The sequence below is a fragment of the Sinocyclocheilus rhinocerous genome, unplaced genomic scaffold (assembly GCF_001515625.1).
Source record: "Sinocyclocheilus rhinocerous isolate Xijiao unplaced genomic scaffold, SAMN03320098_v1.1 scaffold1565, whole genome shotgun sequence".
Lineage (NCBI taxonomy): Eukaryota > Metazoa > Chordata > Actinopteri > Cypriniformes > Cyprinidae > Sinocyclocheilus > Sinocyclocheilus rhinocerous.
The window spans coordinates 506,326-524,444 of NW_015655464.1; the positions used below are offsets into that span (position 1 = coordinate 506,326).

Consider the following 18,119-nt stretch of genomic DNA (forward strand, 5'->3'; position numbering starts at 1 on the left):
GTGTGTGTATATATATATATATATATATATATATAACACATTTTTCTTAAATATATACATGCGTGTCTGTTTATTTATACATACAGTGGGTATAGAAAAGAATTTCGTATTTAAAATCATTCAAATGCATAGAAAGCAGATCTGGTGCCATCTAGTGGGGACAAAAATCCAAGTCAAATGTAATGACATGATTTAAAGGCAGAGTAAGGGATTTCTGGTAGCCAATGTTGATATTTGAAATCACCAAAACAAACACGCCCCTACCCCAAAAGGGTCTTGCCCGTATTTTGATAGCTCCGCCCCACATATACGTACGCAACCCAGGCAACGATTAGTTCTGTGAAACAAAGCAAAACCAATGTTACACCGTGTCTACGGACGTAAGCGGCGCGGCTCAACAAATCCCGACAGAAAACTGCTGCCAGGTTCTATTTATGACGTGCTGACACAAATTTCAAATGGTTTTCAACGGTCGTTTGATCGCGTCCAGCGTAGCAGACTTTAGCTGTTGTAGACACGATGTTACTCACCTATTGAGAAGAAACAAAGCAACCTCAGCGTCCGATCGCAGGCCTCCGCTCCTTGAGTTCTCTCCAGCGCTGGAAAGCTGATCCGATATTTACACGGGTCCTACTTCTTGCCTTATCCTTCCGCAGACGTTTTCCTCTTTAGTTTTTTATCCGCCATCTCTATCTTTCTGGCGCTCGGCTCGGCTAATGTCCGTCCCATGAACTGAAAACTCTCTCCTCCACATCACGAGTAGACACGCCCCTTATTGCTGATTGGCTACAAGTTTGTTTTGCGATTCGGCAAAGTGTTTTTGAAAAATCACTTACTCTGCCTTTAAGCACTAAGAAGGCTGTAGATTTTCTTATTAATCCCTAGTTGATGAGAAGATGATGACCTATTTCCTCGTCATCAGAAGGCCCATCATGTGCCCTTCTTATCAGAATGAGAGGACACCAGTGCCCTTTGGTAGCTCTTTCCTTGAATTAAAGAAAGATTTATTTATTTCCACAGCACAAAGGAATTGTACATGTAAACATCCAGAATATTGAAAACCAGTGCCATGGGCCAGCAAGGTGTCTTCTGTTTAAAGATGGGTGCTTTGGCTTATTCCTACACACAGTTCCAACCATGGTCAATTTTCTCTGAAGAAGCTTTGTGCCAAGGGCATTCAATGTGAAGAAAGTGTTGCACCTTATTGTCTATTTCTGGAGACCAGCTGTCATTTGGGGTACAATGTGTCTGCCCTGATTTCTTTCAGGCTGTGCCCCAGCAGTTTTGCCTGTGAAGACCTACATATCCCAGTCATAGCTTGTACTGGCATCACAGGCTGCCCAGACTTTAATGTCATGCAGTGTTTGACAGGGTTACTTTGCATGAATTGTTTGAAGGGCAACATCCTCTGAACCGGGTCAGGATGGTATATTAATGGCAGGCTTTTCACCCATTTTTCCCCAAAGTCACAGTTTTTTTCGTGTTCTTGCCTGGCAGGTCTCCTTGACATCAAATCGGTTGACCATTGACAATTTTGGAAAATTGCACAGTGGCCCGAAAAATCACCCTAACTGATTCAGAACTTCATAAAGTAGTTGTGGCTTCATTGTGAGATTCGTAGATTTGTCTGTCCATTTAAACCCAGCGTCACTCCGTCCACCGCAGATAACTGTGACGTTCTACACACGTACACACGTCTGCTCCGTCACTATGGCTGCAAGAGACGCGAGATGGTGAGAGTTTGCTTGAATAAAATTAAACAAGTATATCCATAATACCTCTTATCTGACGTTCATTAGTCTAATAACAGAAACGGCGTATGTTATTTTCATATTTGGAGCTATTTGGTTCAGTATTTTCTCTGAAACGAGGAGGATTAACAGGAGAACCCATCAGCTGCCTTCATTCAGGGTTGGTAGCTGCTTAGATTTATATAAGTTAACGTTAAATGTATCACGCCCAATTACACGGTAAATTATAATTTTTGAGGTTAATTGAATGTCAGTGTTGTTACTGGAAAATAAGCAGTATTTCATATTTCATATCTTGCTGTCTAGAGATCATCCATCTGGACATGCTGCTAAAATCCGATTGAATGCAGTGCAACGCAACTGTTACTGTAGTTTGAACAGGCTCGAATTCACTGTCTCAAAAAACTCTTCACAACTGTTCCTTTAGTTTGACCTGATTTCCATGTCCTGCCTTGTCTTTCAGAAACAACATCCCTAGTTTATAAAGTAAACAAGCGGCGCTCTTCCAAAAATGGCGAAAATGTACCACAAAGAGAAAAGCATCCAGATAAAGAGCAGCGCGTCCGCGTTCTACAACAACCTGAGCGTCCTGCGCATCGCGCCGCGCTGTCTCACCTATTTCACGGTGGTCCACGCCAACGTGGTGAACATGGTCAGCGCCTCCTGGGACGGGCTGAACTATTCCCACCGACAGCTGCAATCTAAAGAGGGCAACGTGGCCACCAGCTCCTCACTTATCATGCAGGTGAGACTACCGTTTGAGTCCTAATAAAGACTGATGAATATACTGGTTTAGTACAGTTTAGCATACAGTGTCTAAATGCTGTCACTGAATTATTGACACTGTTTTACACTATTTATTGTTTCACCTTTATCCCAAGATCATAATTAACTTTTTTTTTTTTTTGCCTGACAGGCAGCGTGGTGTGTCCTGCCCTCAAGAGATCTTCTTGTTCTCACCTCTCAGAAGGGAATCCAGGTAGGTTGAGTGTTATGCCAAAATTGTTTATTTGCCCAGGAAACATGACTTGGACTATTTTTATTCATCAGATGTATGAATCGGATGGATCCATTATGGTCTATTGGCATGCACTGGACACACCAGAGACCCCTACTGGTCAGTGCACACTTTTGTGTCTCTGTAAATACAGTAAATGTGTTCATTCTTTTTCTTTCTTTATTTTCTCATCCTTTGAAGAAAAAACTGTGGGAAATAGGTTGTGACCTCTGTGTACCTGTCTGACATTGTCTGTTGTAATTTTCCAGCGAAGGCAGTGTTTGCCCGAGGAATTGCAGCAGTGCGGGAAAAATATATTTGTGTAGGTGAGTGGCTTCATCTGTCAGCAGTAGCTATATAGGGAACTATTCTAATCCATTTACATATTTGCTTAGTTTGTGTACTGAAAGTGCCCTTTTCAACTCCTCACACTTCCTTCAGGGGTCTCATCTGGCTCAGTGCTTGTGTTTGACGTTCCCAGTAAAGGCAGTAACATCACCCTGTCTGAGGTTTTGGAGGAACACAAAGAAGCAATCACAGACATGGCCTCTGAGTGCTCAGGCAATCTGGTATTAACTTACAGTAACTTTCATATCAGTGTTATTATTGTAATCCATAGGGCAAACGCTATTTATAGGTTGTTGGATTTTTTGTTGTTGTCATGTTTGGTTAAGTTGGTTTAAGTTACTGGTGGCTCAAGTGTTTTATTATTGAACTGATTTCTTTTTTTAGGAGTGTATTGCTGATTTAGTTAGTGCTGATGACTCTGGCCTCATCTGTGTGTGGAAATCAGGAGAAGATTTTCAACTGCTCAACAAGATCCCTGGTTTTGAGTATGTTAGGAATTAACACTCACTATACAAGAGACAATACAAGAGACAATTTTGCAAATTAAATTAAATTAAAAATTAAATAAAATGTATGCATTTAGCAGACGCTTTTATCCAAAGCGACTTACAGTGCATTCAGGCTATACATTTTTTATTGAACCCACGACCTTTGCGCTGCTAACGCAATGCTCTACCACTGAGCCACAGGAACAAGCAAATATTTATTAGCAAATTTGCACATAAAGTGGACCTTCCTGAAAAGTTTTCTCTGGATCCACGAACAATTCGTAAACCTCAGAATTGAGGTTCATTTACACATTCGTTGATTATTAGTAAAATCCCTGCCCATAAATTACAACAACGTGAATTATGTGTACAGAATCCTGTAGGATCTTTTGGACTTCCTTCTCAGGTTTGGCTCCAATATATTACATGAATGCAAAATAGTAATTGGCCATATTTCTAACAAAAATGATATAATTAAAGTGCTAAGCTTGAAGACTAATGCTGGTGCTCAAAATAGTGTTCTGTGATAAAATAATAAACGGACTGTCTCATTTTTGTTTAGCAGTGAAATTTATTTTCACATACATCTAATTGGATAACTAATTAATTGTGTTATTATATATTATTATGGTAAGTGTTATCAAAATGCAGTGTCATCGGTTTTCCTAAAAGAACATAAAATGCACCATTTCATTGATCTGAAAATTCATGTCAGAGTGACTTTACAAACAATTTTCACAAAAACTCATCTGCTTGTGTTTCTTGAAAGAGGCCCACTATACTTATACCAATGCATCATTAATATAATATGTATATTATTACATATCTTCTTCTCTCAGCACGAGTTGTTCTTCAGTAAAACTCTGGAAGGGCACAGTCATTGCAGGCTATGGGACGGGACAGATCCGTCTGTATGAGGGGGTCACAGGTATACTGCATGCAGAGGTCACTGCCCATGCACGATGGATCTACTCGCTGGACATCGCACCGGTCACTGGACTGGTGAGAGAAGAACTATGTATACAGTCTGTATGTCGCACAGTTAATGTATGCAACTATACGTATGTGCATGTTAAGTAGTAATTAAGTCAAAACAGATTTAAATAAGTTATTTAACTAAAACTGTTTTGATAAACACAAATAGATTTAATTAATTGTATTTAGATGTATTTTATTAAAATGGTAAACTCTCATATACTGATATTGTTTTCCTTTGTTCAATGAAAAAGCTGATCTCTGCAGCAGAAGACTCCTGGGTTAGAGTGTGGCATCTGAGCTTGACTCCAGAGACTAATAGTGTAGAGGTTAAACCACTCACAGACACAAACAGTGCACTACCGTTCAAAAGTTTGGGGTCAGTAAGATTATTTTGAAAGAATTTAATTATATTACTCCGCAAGATGCATTAAATTGATCAAAAGTGACAGAAAATACATTTCTAAATTGAATGTTATCTCTAATTCAAGTAAATGCTATTTATTAGTTATTTTCAACTTTCTGTTCGAAGAATCCTGAAAAAAAAAAAGTTTCCCCAAAAATATTAAGCAGCAAAATGATTTTCATTAATTAATTATTAGTAATAAGAAATGTTTCTTCAGCAGCAAATCAGCATATTCGAATGATTCCTGAAGGATCATGTGACACTAAAGACTGGAGTCATGGTGAAAATTTCAGCTTTGCCATAACAGGAATACATTTCTATTTATTAAAAAAAACTATTCAAATAAAAAAATTAATTGTAATAATATTTTACAATATTACTGTTTTTACTATATTTTTGATCAAATCTCGGTGAGCATAAGATACTTTCAAAAACATTAAAAATCTTACCGACCCCAAGCTTTTGATCGGTGGAGAACATGCACTAGAACTGCATTAGTAGTTTCATTAAATGAACATTCATTGCAAAGCATTTTGTGTGTTTCAGCTGATTTCAAATGTTCTCCCACATTTTTCACTGTCCTTTCTAGATTGAGCACATGTACAATGAGTGTGTGACTGATACACAGATCTGTGGAGCCAAGTTCTGTGACGGGGATGGCTACGCCTTTGCAGTGACTGGCTATGACTTGAGTGAGATCATCCGCTACACGCAAGCCTAGTCAGGAATACAGCATGCACTTCTAAGACAGTCCCATTTGGTCATATGAGGATCGCCTGCAGAAGGAAGGTCATGTCTTGACAATATATTGGTGAATATATTGGTGTGCAGTCATGATAGGCAGGGTCAGGCTGGAGTGAATGTTCTTCTAACTTCTTAGGCACTACATGACTACACTACATGCCTAAAAAGCCACACTTGAATCAGGTGACTGTGTTTAGTACGGTATGTCTACATGATTGGCAGTTGTGCCAGGTACAAATTACTCTTTTTGTGCTCTGATATTAAGGGAAAATACATAACATTGGTTAAACAGAACATGTTGATCTGGAAACAAAGCATTAATATGATAAAATGTTAGAAGGGGTTGTTCTGTTAGTGTTTTGCTTCTCACAAAATTTGTTTAGTAAATGTATTTACTAAAGTGTTACTGAGCAATTTCATTACCTCATTGAACAATTTTGGGTGTGCAATTAATTCAGATGGTATGTAATCATATTTGTGGTTCAGAAAACAAAACATATCAAAATTGTTTGTAAAGTATTTATTCATTATGAATATTATGAATATTAAATAGTGCAGAGGCTATTTTTTCCAAGTGGAATTATAATGTTCTTTATATTTGTCTAGAAATAATTGCGTTGTATCTGGATCGTTATTTCAGCTTGATGTTAAACCACATATTTTATATTTTGTGTTGTTGTCATAGTTTTTGCTGTTTTCTGTTTCTTTCTAAACAATTGTCAGTGACAATTCAGCAACTAAAAAAAGCAAAAAATAAAATAACTTGTTTACTGTGACTTTTATTGCCATTAGAAATGTGTACCAGTAGATGGCAATAGATCTTACATCTTTAATGGTTTTCTGAAACATTTTGAACATTGGTAACTTTTGAGATCAGAATTAGCATATTTAATTCAAGCATTCAAGCGCATTGATTCATATAAAACATCTATGAAACATATCATAGAACATATTAGAACATGTCCAGCACTCATTTTTATTCAAAATGTAAAAAATATCAAACATAAATTGGGTATGTCTAAATTGCCTAAAATGACCGGGCTTTGTTTTCCTAGCGACATGCTGTCTGGAGTCCTCATACATTATATTTACACGTATTTGCACTGTTTTGACCGTTCTTTGTAGATCCCACCTCGCACGCCACGATTGGTCGATTATGTACAATGCCTGCACGCAAGCTACTTTTCATTACATTCAGCATGTATGAAAACAAAATCAAAACCCAGACATTTTAGGTAATTTAGAATTTCCTGCCAGGACACATTTAGTAAAAAGAGGACGTATGGTCACCCTATGTTTGCAGTGGGTTTTAACGGTCCTCAGGGTTATCTCTGTGTAACCTTAAGGCGTGAAGTGAATAGAAAATAATTTTGATCAGCTTCATGCCAATTTTCTTTCAAGAGCAAATTTGTAAATAAGCAGCATTTTCGACCATAGTAATATATTCAACACCATTAACTTTTGTCCCATTTGTGCCTCTCTGTTTAGCTATAAAAAAGACAGGAAGACTTTGATTGTCATATGTGTCCTTCATGCACCTGCCATGAGGCCCTCATGAGTCCTTGTCCTTGATTTACGCCCTGTTATCACACTGTAATGTCTTTTTGGTCATTACATCTTTCATCTATGCAGGTTCCTGTTTTTATAGGTCAAAGCAGAACACCAGAGGAATGCAGATTATCACGTCAAGCTGTTCTATCAGTAACCCACTAAAATATCTGCAATGCTCACTTGACTGTATTTCCCCCATAATATTTATGTCCATAATTCTGTTGTTCCCTCATAGTATTATCCACACACGACCTCCCATTTCAGCTTGTTGATAAAATGTCTCTTATGTAAGACTTTTAACTTTGTCCTATGGATGACACTGAGTGTGCCCTATATCTGTTATGAAGAGAGGGTGAATATCAATGACACAGAGGGACAGATCTAATGGGAGAATCGACTGATGACCGTCAGATTTGATGGTGGATAGAGAGGGAGGGGGTCCAGAGAGCATCAATGAGACCTCCATTGGCTGTGGGTTTAATGGAATTATGTAACACTGCCGTGCAGCACAGAAGCACAACAAGCAATATGTGTTTAAGGTCATTGTGTTTAGTGGGATCTGTGGTAATAAAAACTATGGCTGGTCTACAGCCATGTCAAATTCAATAGTTCTCTCCAGACACATCAGATCTGTGGCCTCTGGGGAGTCACAGTGTTTGCAGATGGGGACCGCCAGTCGGCATGGCACGATGCAATTCCAGAGGACACAAGATGCTGATTTCACTTAGGCAGAAGTTAAAAACAATATTTTTTTCTGTGTTTTCTATGCATGTCATGTGATGTTTCTTCTATTATGGCCACTTTTATATCCAAGGAAATTATTTTTATTATAAAATGTCAGCTTCTCTCTTTTTGTTGTAAGAAGGTTACATTATAACAGTCTTGGAAACTTTTTTCTGGCATTTTCAAAATCAAATTCTTTTTTTTTTTTTACTGTTATTATTGTACCCTTGACTCAGACCCAGAAAAATCAGTAAGAGAATGTTGCTGTGCATAATTTGCTGTCAAGAGGTAATGTTGTCAAATTATGCAGAAATTATGTTATATTTTGTATGTAGGATACATAAAATAGTATCTATGACATTATAGCAGGCAAAAGAGTCTGCTATTTTATCAAAATCTTTAAATTACATTTTAATAACAAAATGCCATTTAACACAATACATCAATGTGCTGGAAATGATGTTTTAGAAAAGACAAAAAAAAAAATTCTCTTTGGATACGTGTATATACACTGTTTGAAATTAAAATGTGTTTTAAGAATGTGAAAGTCAGCATGAAATGAAATTTCCCCCTATTTTCTATAAGCAGTGATTTTATTGTGAATGATTCACTCATCAGTGCATCAAGGTACTATTATAGTTTAAAAAAAACAAATTTTGAATTAATTTTTTCCATTTTTATTTTAAATTCAATTTTTAAGTTTTAGTAATTTTTTTTGTTTTTGCCATTTTTATTAGTTATTGTTTTTTAATGTATATAGTTTTTATTAATTCAGTTTTGTTTGTAGTTATTTTAAGTAAATCAAGGTTTTTTTAATATTATATATTATTTCAGTAAATCTTTATTTAAATAACAGAAAGGTTTTTAATGGTTTTAGTTTTAGTTAATAACCCTGATCCATGCACGTGTTTCTTCTTTTCTTTTCTTTTCAAAAAGATGTCATAGTTGGATCTTCCCATGAAAACAACAGACTTATTTCTGGTACCATATGCAGGACTTCTCCAATCATTTAGTCCTCCTAAACTCCACTCCTTTCTTACAATCAACAACGAATGGATAAAACCAAGTCCCACCCTACATTTTTCTTCTTTCACTCAGATGTACATCACAATACAAAAGAAAAGAGTCTAATTAGCTATGGGAATTAAATAAACATGCATTAGTTGTTTGCTTTGTTCTGGCTTCCATACTTAATATTATAAAAGCCAATAGAGACCAAAACAGGCTCATTAGGCTGAATGGAATATATTTTGAGGCAAGATTGTACATGTTTATTCATGTAAATGTGATGGGGAGAGGGTTTCGAGGACGGCACAGACGCAAATGACCACAATTATAATACTCCGCAGATGCACATGTCTTTTTATTCATGAAGAAGAGATTGAACTGGCATTGAATTGTGCACAATAATGTGTCCATGTAAAACAGGACCGTTTATTCACTTTCTATCCTGCCTATTTGTCATAATTTTTAGCAATAACCAAACCCAGCGACCCTGCTTTGATGTTCAGCAAACAAAAGACGCCCGACGCATCCCATTAACGTGAATAATTAATTTGGAGATGCCTGGATGGAACACGTGACACTCGCTCCCCCTCTCAAGACTTTCCAAAATCTATCGGCCTTAGCATTGAGCCTGCTGGGAAAGCTTCGTCACACAGGGATTGACAAAGTAATTCCTCACCAGTCTGGAGCTGAGGAAAAAACAGACGCAAGGAGGAAATTAGGGAAAAGTGTCTCCTGAAAATAGTTCATATAAATAGACTGGAAACAGCAGTAGGGGGAAGTGGAACTGGGATCAGACACACAGACAAATACTGGATGAGAGAGATTGGCTGGAGACATGGAGGGATAGAAAGCAGAGTGAGAAAGAGGTTGACACCATGCTGATGATTCATCTGGTCATCTCGAGAGTGAGACGTGTGCACACTCCACCCGCTCCAACAGCTGCTCCCGTCTCCTCTGCTGGGTGCTGTGAGAACAGGATGGAGAGTGAGCTGTTTTAAACATTGGTGTGTCCTACCCATGGGGCACTGCAACAAAACAAAAGGCATCTCAACTCTACCTTTGTCAATTATTTCATTTCTCAAACCTTTACATTTTTCTCTGCATTTTATTCTAACGTTGTTACAAACAAGACATGTGGCAAGAAATAATTGATCATCTGAAAAAGATAACTATAATGTTGTGACACAAACTCTCAAGTCAGTTTCACTATAATGAATTTGTCATTGACTGTCACTCTCTCTCATAAAAAAAAACAAAAACATTACAAAACTGTCAGTCGGGTGGTACCCTTTCAAAAGGTACTATTGTACCTTTAAGATACGTATATATACCATTTTGTGGTAAATAAGATACAAAGATATGCCTTAGGGGTTCGTATACCTTTTTTTTCTGAGAGTGTGGCTACTGTGATGATGACTCTAAAATGAGCCGTCCAGTCATACATTGTGACCCCAAAAAGTATTTGAACACTTTTGGATGTTTAAGTCACACTTAATTAATTCCATTACATGCATAATATCAGACCAAGTTGCATCTGCTATTTAGCTATTTTTTAAGTCAACAAGGTTGAGAACCACTGACTTAAGAGGAGGGTTATAAGCTCCGTGGAGATCCCTGGAAAGACAAATATAGAAAAGGGGCCAAAAATAATAAAATAACCCTTCATTTTGCCTTTTATCATAATGAAATAGACACATAGTCAGTACCGTACCTGAGAAATCCAGACAGACAGTGAATATTCCACATTTCCACACCTCACCTCTTTCCACTCTTGCTAATATTAATTGGCTGGCTTAAGAAACATCCAGGTTTGAGTGTTATACTGTTAAAAAAACATGCAAGTTGTAGTGAAATGGTAGCGTTGCCAGGCATTGAGAGGCCACTGTAGTCGACTTTGATGGTCAGAACAGACTTCAAAATGGCAGAAGGTAGATCTATTTGTTTTCTGCTAGTACTTAGATTATAGAATCACCCAAACTTGCATTAGAAGTACTCTCTGCTTTTAAAACCTTAGCTACACTGTCATGCATGCTAATATTCCAATGTCTATTTCTTCTGAACACCCTAAAATAGCTCAGCTAGAGACACGCATGGAGCAGTACTCACTGATTTATTGCAAAGCTGCATTAAAGAGGTCATTGTGTATAAAGATCAAGTGTGTTTATTGTCATCAGCCTAAATTTGCACCTCAATTATCAGACACGAATGTCCTGAGCCAGGTGTAATCAAATGGCACAGCAGTATAGGGCACAAGGGTGTGAGTTTGGCAAAAGTTGTCCTCCCCTAAGCTTAAATGTCAGTAAGCAGATCGTACAAAAACCTATGAATTAGATTGTAAGAATTCATACAAATCAGTTGTCACGAATTGCCTGCTTTGTTTTTGTTTTCATTTGTTTCTATCTATTACCTGTTTTCATTTGTTCAAGTTTCCCGCTCCTTGTTTGTTACTATGGTTTCTGATTAAAGAGTCAACACCTGTTCATCATTTGAGTTCTATCTCCCTGTGTATTTAAGTTCCTCCTTTTCATTCATTTGGCGTCTGGTATTGTTTGTGTGTAGACATGCTGTTACGTTGCCTTCTCGTAATTGGATTACCCGAGTTTGTTTTATTAAAGAACCTTTTGTTTGTGGACATCTGTTTGAACCTTTTTCATCATCTTCCTCTGAACCTGATCGTGACATCAGTCATCAAAACAGAAAATAGTTATAAATCACCATAAGTTGTTATATTTTCAAAAATGATGGGCAATTTTCAAACACATTCAAATCTTATTTGCTCTAACCTATTGGAGATCCAATTGTTCTCTTACTCTCTTCCATATTTGGCGACAAAATACCATGCCGAACAGACCTTATAGTCAGGGTAGTGGCATTATTAATTTAGACAGGAATGAAAACGATGCTGTGGGGGTTAGAAGTACAATGTGTTCAATGGACTGTATACTGTTGTTTAACAACATACCAATTCTTCAGCTGATGAAATATCTTTCCACAAGACTTTTTAGTTCAAACAACAAATGCAAAGTATGTTTTCAGGCTTGAATCCAACACTCCACACTTTGAACTTAATGTTTTAGTTAGATATTTAGTTACATAACAGTTTCATGATTATATCAACTAATAATGTTTGCAGAGCAGCAAGGTCTTACCCGGGAGTTCCTGGTAAGTTTTTCACAGAGTGTTCAGACCTGGTTTCATGTGTCAAGTTTTGAAGTCAATATGTTTTCAACTGTATCACGTGGGAAACCGGTGATTTCATGGTGCACTCAAACACACACACTTAAGATTTAGATCTAGAGCAGTTGCATGTATTCACCCATAACAGATTTTAATGACGTTTTTGTTGACATTTCTGAATTTGTCCAAAATGTAGTGTTAGTATTTGTTGAATCAGGAACAGGACTTTGACATTGCAGTGTAAGCAACATTTTCTTGTCTCAGTGCGTGCAAAGATGTTTGTTATTTTTTCTTATCAGTGTGCTTGTGCAAACATTCACTCGCTGGCTAAGTATATAACAATGTAGTGCAAATTTTGCCTCAAAGGATTTAGATTTAGAATTAGCCAATCTTTTAGCATATTAAAAATTTTAAAAACAATAACAGCTCCAGTGAACTGGCTGCAGGCCACAACAGAGACATATCAATTACATAATATATAATTACCATGAGTAAACATGATGGAAGTACTGTTTTCTTATTTTCTTCTGAGTGTGTACGGTTGTATGTGTGTGTTTGTATGCTCCAGCTGTGCGGTCACTCAAGGAAACCCACTACACTCATAACACACTGGCCTTTGCCCTCTAAAGAGGATCTAAATTTGCTGTGCTGAGCAGAAATTTAACCAAGTCATAATTACATGCACACTAAAACACAATCCTCTCAGCCCCCCTACAACCCAAGAGACTCTAGACTTGAACTACAGTCTGTTTTCCCATCCAAATTACTACCCAAAACACGAGCAAATTTAAATCATGTCAGCATCGATACACATGAAGTCAGATTTTTACTTTAGCATATTAACAGTCAGTGTTCTCTATTCCAGACACCACAGTCACAAGATCCTAGAGGCAGTGACATCGGCATGCCCTGGAAAGAGAACACCTATACAGGGAATTGACCTATCGGTAAGCCCCTCCCCTCAAACGCAGATGAGCCAATGGCAGTTGAGTATCAGTTGCACGGGGACCGAAACTCAGACATCTTTAGGTTTCAGCGCCATAGAGAAACATTGGAAGATCCGAAGCTCTTATCGGTTTGATGGTGTTTATGCTACAAAAATGGTAAAACGATGTGCCTGGGGTACTTGTAACACTGATGCCAGGTATCCTGAGAGGATGGTGCCACTTCTGTGGAAGACTAGTGCATGATTGTTCATCTTTGGTATACAGCAGGTTCACATGGTGTATTAATCCAGTGATGTGGGTGCAGTAACCGATTCAACCCCAATCAAGACGAAAACGTTCATTTTCTGGTTGTCATACTCTCATTAAGATACAATTAAAATTAGTGAGGCCATTTTAATGTACAAACCTAAATAGCTAACTGTTCTCACGTCATGTACAGTGTACATAAACGAAGGTCTACATTTCAGTGCCTCTCCATATTAAACTGGTTAAATGCAGAGGCGGACAGTAACTAAGTACATTTACTTGAGTATTGTACTTAAGTACAAGTACTTTCACTCAAGTAATGGAGTTGAGTTCTTTGTCCGCCTCTGGTTAAATGTAAATTAATTTAATCTTGCCCTGCAGTACATGAACAGTGTTGATTCTGGATGTTGTCATCTGCGATCATGACAACCGTAACATGAGGCTTCTCCCACTTGCATGGTGATCTGTAAAGCCGCTCTTCCAAATTAATCTTGTTACCCACCATATTCATTTTAAAATCTTTTATATATCCCTCCATGGCATATTTAAATCCCACTTGAATGCTCCTCGATGAGAAGTGGTCCTTCTTTGTCCAAAATTTAACAAGGTTTTCACACTGACAGCTGTCATTGTATGACAGTGATCAACCCTGTTTGTTTGTCCAAGTTAGCAACATTAACTAAGGGGGACGGGGCTTACCGATAGGTCAATTCTCCTCTTGACCGGGTTTATATAGGAGACTGGGTTGATGGACCGTCTGGCCTCCAGATGGGCACTCAGGCCTGGACAGCGTGATCAGAGGTGAACCAACACAGAAATCTAAATGGAGCAGAAAGACAAATACGGCAGTCTGTACATTTAGTCAGTTCATTCCAGACAGTTAATGAGGATGGACACTAAATGAAAATGGTCAAATGAAGTGCAAACATCTTAGGTTTGCCTTTGACAATAGGAAGTGTAGAAGGTGGGCTTTAATAGTAGACTGTTACTCTCTGAGACATGCTGCGGCAGATTCTACCAGTGGTTAGGGAATAGTCAGACATTTTGCTCATATTTCATTTGAAAATACAATGCTTTGCTTGTGCTTAAATTTAATTTAATAATTATAAGTATAATAAAACAGTTAGTTCTGGTCCTCAGCTTTGATTGACTGAACATGGGTGCTTATATTTAGTCCTTTTCACGGTTTTTGTCACTCACCTTTTGTTGGGGATTCTTCATTGACTCTTTCCGCAGGATATATTGTTATGCCAGTGGGTGGAGACAATTAACTATCTCTAAAAGGGAGTCATTGAATAATTTATTCAACCAATTCTTTCAAACAACATTGATTTGTTTAGGAATGAAATGCTGGGCCTGTCCAAATACCTACACTTGTGGTCTTGGCCACTTGAGAGCGTGTGCATACAACAACAAGTAAGTCCACAAGACTGTCCCAGGTCTTAAACACCAAAGCTCAGTGCTCTTAGCGCACACCAAACCCACACTTTGGAGTGTATTCGAGGCTAAGTGTATCCCATCATGCATGATAATCAGGAACTCACATTCTGAAATCGCGAGCCAACACTTGAGCCAAATACAGGAAATGTCATGCAAGTAGACAAGTGGTCAAGTGCAAAGACCGCAAGTGTGGGTATTTGGACAGGCCTGCTGTTTTGGAGACGCACAATAGTGGATTCTGCTTGAGGTTAGTTTGGAAATGAAAGCATCAATGAAGGTTTTACCAGGAAGACTCCTAATACCACATCATTCATTCATAACTGTTACTGGCCAGTCACAGCTTGACACTTGGAGTATATAAGTACTGAACTTTCTCTTTTATGTTCGCAGTTGATGACGTTAACATTCCCCTCCATCCTCCTCCCCACCACCACCAGCAGGGGTAGGCTCCACCTCTGCCTTCATCTTCAGGCAGGACCAGTCAAATCTGCATCACCAGAGCACCCTGGGGCCTACGCCAAAAAACCTTTCCATGTAACTAGACTTGATTCATTGCAGCTTGCTACCATCTGTAAATTATTTATGGAATAAAAATCATGTAAACATTCACCTACCCTCTGACTCTTTCTGGTAGATCTTTTTTTGTTTTAGTTATGGTTCCTGTCATGTGTTTCCCTTGCCCTTATGTAATCCTGCTATTGGTTGTCTTGTTCATGTGTCTTGTTCTTATTGGTTGATTTGGTAATGTGGTTCTTAGTTTTGTTTTGTGATTGGGTCATTGTCTTGATTGTTCACAGGTGTTCCTTGTTTAGTCATTTAGTCTTGTGTATAAATAGCCCTCATGTTGCCATTTGTCTTATGTCTAGCTTTGTTTGTGTAACCTGCTGTTGGTGACTCGACTCGACTCGACTCGAGTCAAGTCATTGTTTATTGTGTATCTGCTCATTCTTGGATATTAATAAACTGCACTTGGGTTATTACAACGCTCGCCTCAGTGGAAACGTTACCACCTTCTTGTTTACTAAATTGTTTAAAAGAAATGTCATTCTATAATCACTATAAATCATGTTGTTGGTCTGAATGCATTGCTCCTTTAGCTAAACTACGATGAAGCATTCCCACAGTAAAACGTCATTAATTTTTTAAATATAAATAATATACCTAATAATAATGCACATTTATAGCAATATTTGTCATATCAACCTGGCATTTTTAATTCAGCTGCTGATGAAATGACTGCAGCCAACATTTGACTTCTTGAAAATCGTTTTTTTTTTTTTTTGATGGAGCAAATGGGAATCGTGTAGGCTACTTCTACAGTACTTCTTACAGTGCTAAAGTTTACTTCCGCATTCCATGCCCGGATATGTGAATAGGGTTCATTCATAACAACAGTCTGGAACATATGATATTGCTACCAAGCATTGTAAACCTGATTGGATGCATTCATAATCTGTGAGAAACAATTTGAGAAAATTCTCACAGAAATGAAGCAGAAGGTTTTTCACCTGAGCTATATTAATAATCTGCTGACCCAAACTCCATTGACCCTCAAATTTCAGAAGAAGACTCTCACCTGTCATGGAGGTTAGGAAATAAACATGCAATGTTAATGATCTTGAGTGGGCATGATAGGAAGATGTCGGGGCGGCGTTAGCTGTACTCGTCCCTGTTTCCATGGCGACCCCAAAGTGCTGCTAGGAGTGTGGCATGTGCCAAAGCCGACTGCTTATTTCTCGTTCGCTAAGTTTCTATTCATAGTGCTCAGTGGAGAGCCACGCTGAGGATGGGCATGTGGCAGGTACAGTTGGGCTACACAACCCAGCCCAGGTCAGACCGTCTCATGCTGATTTTAGAGAAACGCAGGGTAGAGCGTGAGGGGGGCTGGCAGAGAGCAGGTGTGTGGATGGGCTGCCTGCAAAACCTCAATTCTCAGTAGTTCAGTTCAACACCTGCTATCCAACTGTGATGGGCTTTAGTGACACAGTTTTCCCCAGATAAAATCTATTAAGGCCATTTTAAATTAAGAATGTTCATTTTAGTCGTGAACAAACAGATTTACTTCATTTTGACTTTTTGATTTTCATTTTGATTTAATTGTGTTTTTGAAGAAAGGTTTCTGCCCACCTTTTCAATTCAATATGTACCTCGACATTTATTGCAATTTGAATTTATTGTTTATTTTGTCTTGGCTTGTCAATGAATTGTTCAAATGTCAAATTCAAATTTGTTACACACACACACACACACACACACACACAACCATAAATAATATGATTTGTACAGTGAAATGCTTTTTCGACACTCTGCACATAGAAATACAACAGAGATAAAATCTTAACATTTTAAAGTCAGATTATAAATTCTATCAATTACCATAAATCAGAAATAGATTTTACAATACAATGTAGATACAGAGATAGAGAGAGAGAGTAATGAAAAGAATGTAACAAATACTGTAGGTTACTTGTATATTTGTGGTAGGTGTATTATTTGTATTATTTTTAGTATTTCTAATAATTAATAAAATATAATATGTTTTAAAATATAAAAAACTATTAAAATAAATCATTTTTTATTATTTTATCTGTATTAAAAGTTTTATTATTTATGTCATGAAATGTACAAAACATAATTATTTCTAATTATTTGTTTGCTCTCATATCCTTACCTAAAAAAAAGCTTCCATGTATTTACGACTCAATGATCTTGACTCTGCGGTTGGACCCAAAAGTGCTCACACAGTGAGAAGAGAACTAGTCCGCCACTGGACAGTTTTTTTTTTTTTTTTGGCAGATGGGTTGGGCCTAGGGGGCCTAGGGGACAGAATCTATGCAAATAACAGCTTTTGTGGGTGATTGTTCAAGCTCAATTGGCACCTCTGTAATTGGCTTTTGTAAAGTGGATCAGTGAGGAGAATGGCACGGCTCTATACCACAGAAAACAAGCCATTGTGGGCTCTGTCTGTTCAGTGCTAGGGACATGGAGAGTTAGTTGCTGAGAGAAATTGATCTGGCCAGGCATAACCTCTAGTCTTTCATGTGTCTATGGCTTTGGCCAGCATTGGCTTTGTTAGAATCAGCCTACGCAAGGTCTTTCCAACCCAATGATCAGCACTTTACCCCCCTGGGAGAAGGGGGAGAGGCATTGGACTGCACTGAAGCCACCTTTATTCCCCATTGTGCCCACGGGTACATCAATAGTTTCGGGTAGAAGCCTGAGCAAAAAAACTGCTGGGAAAGACACTTTGGAATAAGGGAATCAGCAACAGCTTGCTGTTGTATTGTAGGCTGCCTATACACAGAAAACACTCTATAC

The 18,119-nt window shown here is 38.0% G+C and overlaps 1 protein-coding gene and 1 long non-coding RNA gene across 5 annotated transcripts; one reads left to right on the top strand and one right to left on the bottom strand.

Moving 5' to 3' along the window:
• The first annotated feature begins 1,682 nt into the window (after positions 1-1,682).
• Positions 1,683-6,296, top strand: LOC107718338 (WD repeat-containing protein 54-like). 2 transcript variants are annotated; one of them, XM_016525378.1, is made up of 10 exons: positions 1,683-1,733; positions 2,215-2,496; positions 2,668-2,730; positions 2,802-2,868; positions 3,018-3,074; positions 3,190-3,317; positions 3,481-3,581; positions 4,424-4,586; positions 4,814-4,888; positions 5,555-6,296. In XM_016525378.1, exons 2-10 carry the CDS (start codon positions 2,263-2,265, stop codon positions 5,684-5,686), a joined length of 1,020 nt encoding a protein of 339 aa, XP_016380864.1. In that variant the 5' UTR covers positions 1,683-1,733; positions 2,215-2,262; the 3' UTR covers positions 5,687-6,296. The 2 variants fall into 2 exon arrangements, with proteins under 2 accessions (XP_016380864.1, XP_016380863.1); XM_016525377.1 differs by having other exon boundaries at positions 1,697-1,911.
• A 3,035-nt stretch (positions 6,297-9,331) lies between these two features.
• LOC107718361 (uncharacterized) lies at positions 9,332-17,599 on the bottom strand. Of its 3 annotated transcripts, none has more exons than XR_001637400.1 (4): positions 17,473-17,599; positions 14,061-14,180; positions 9,866-10,016; positions 9,332-9,677 (listed from the first exon to the last, which is right to left on the bottom strand). It is a non-coding gene; the product is annotated as an uncharacterized LOC107718361 (long non-coding RNA). The 3 variants fall into 3 exon arrangements; XR_001637401.1 differs by lacking the exon at positions 17,473-17,599 and adding an exon at positions 16,378-16,674; XR_001637402.1 differs by lacking the exon at positions 17,473-17,599 and adding an exon at positions 15,416-15,531.
• Between the last annotated feature and the right edge of the window lie 520 nt (positions 17,600-18,119).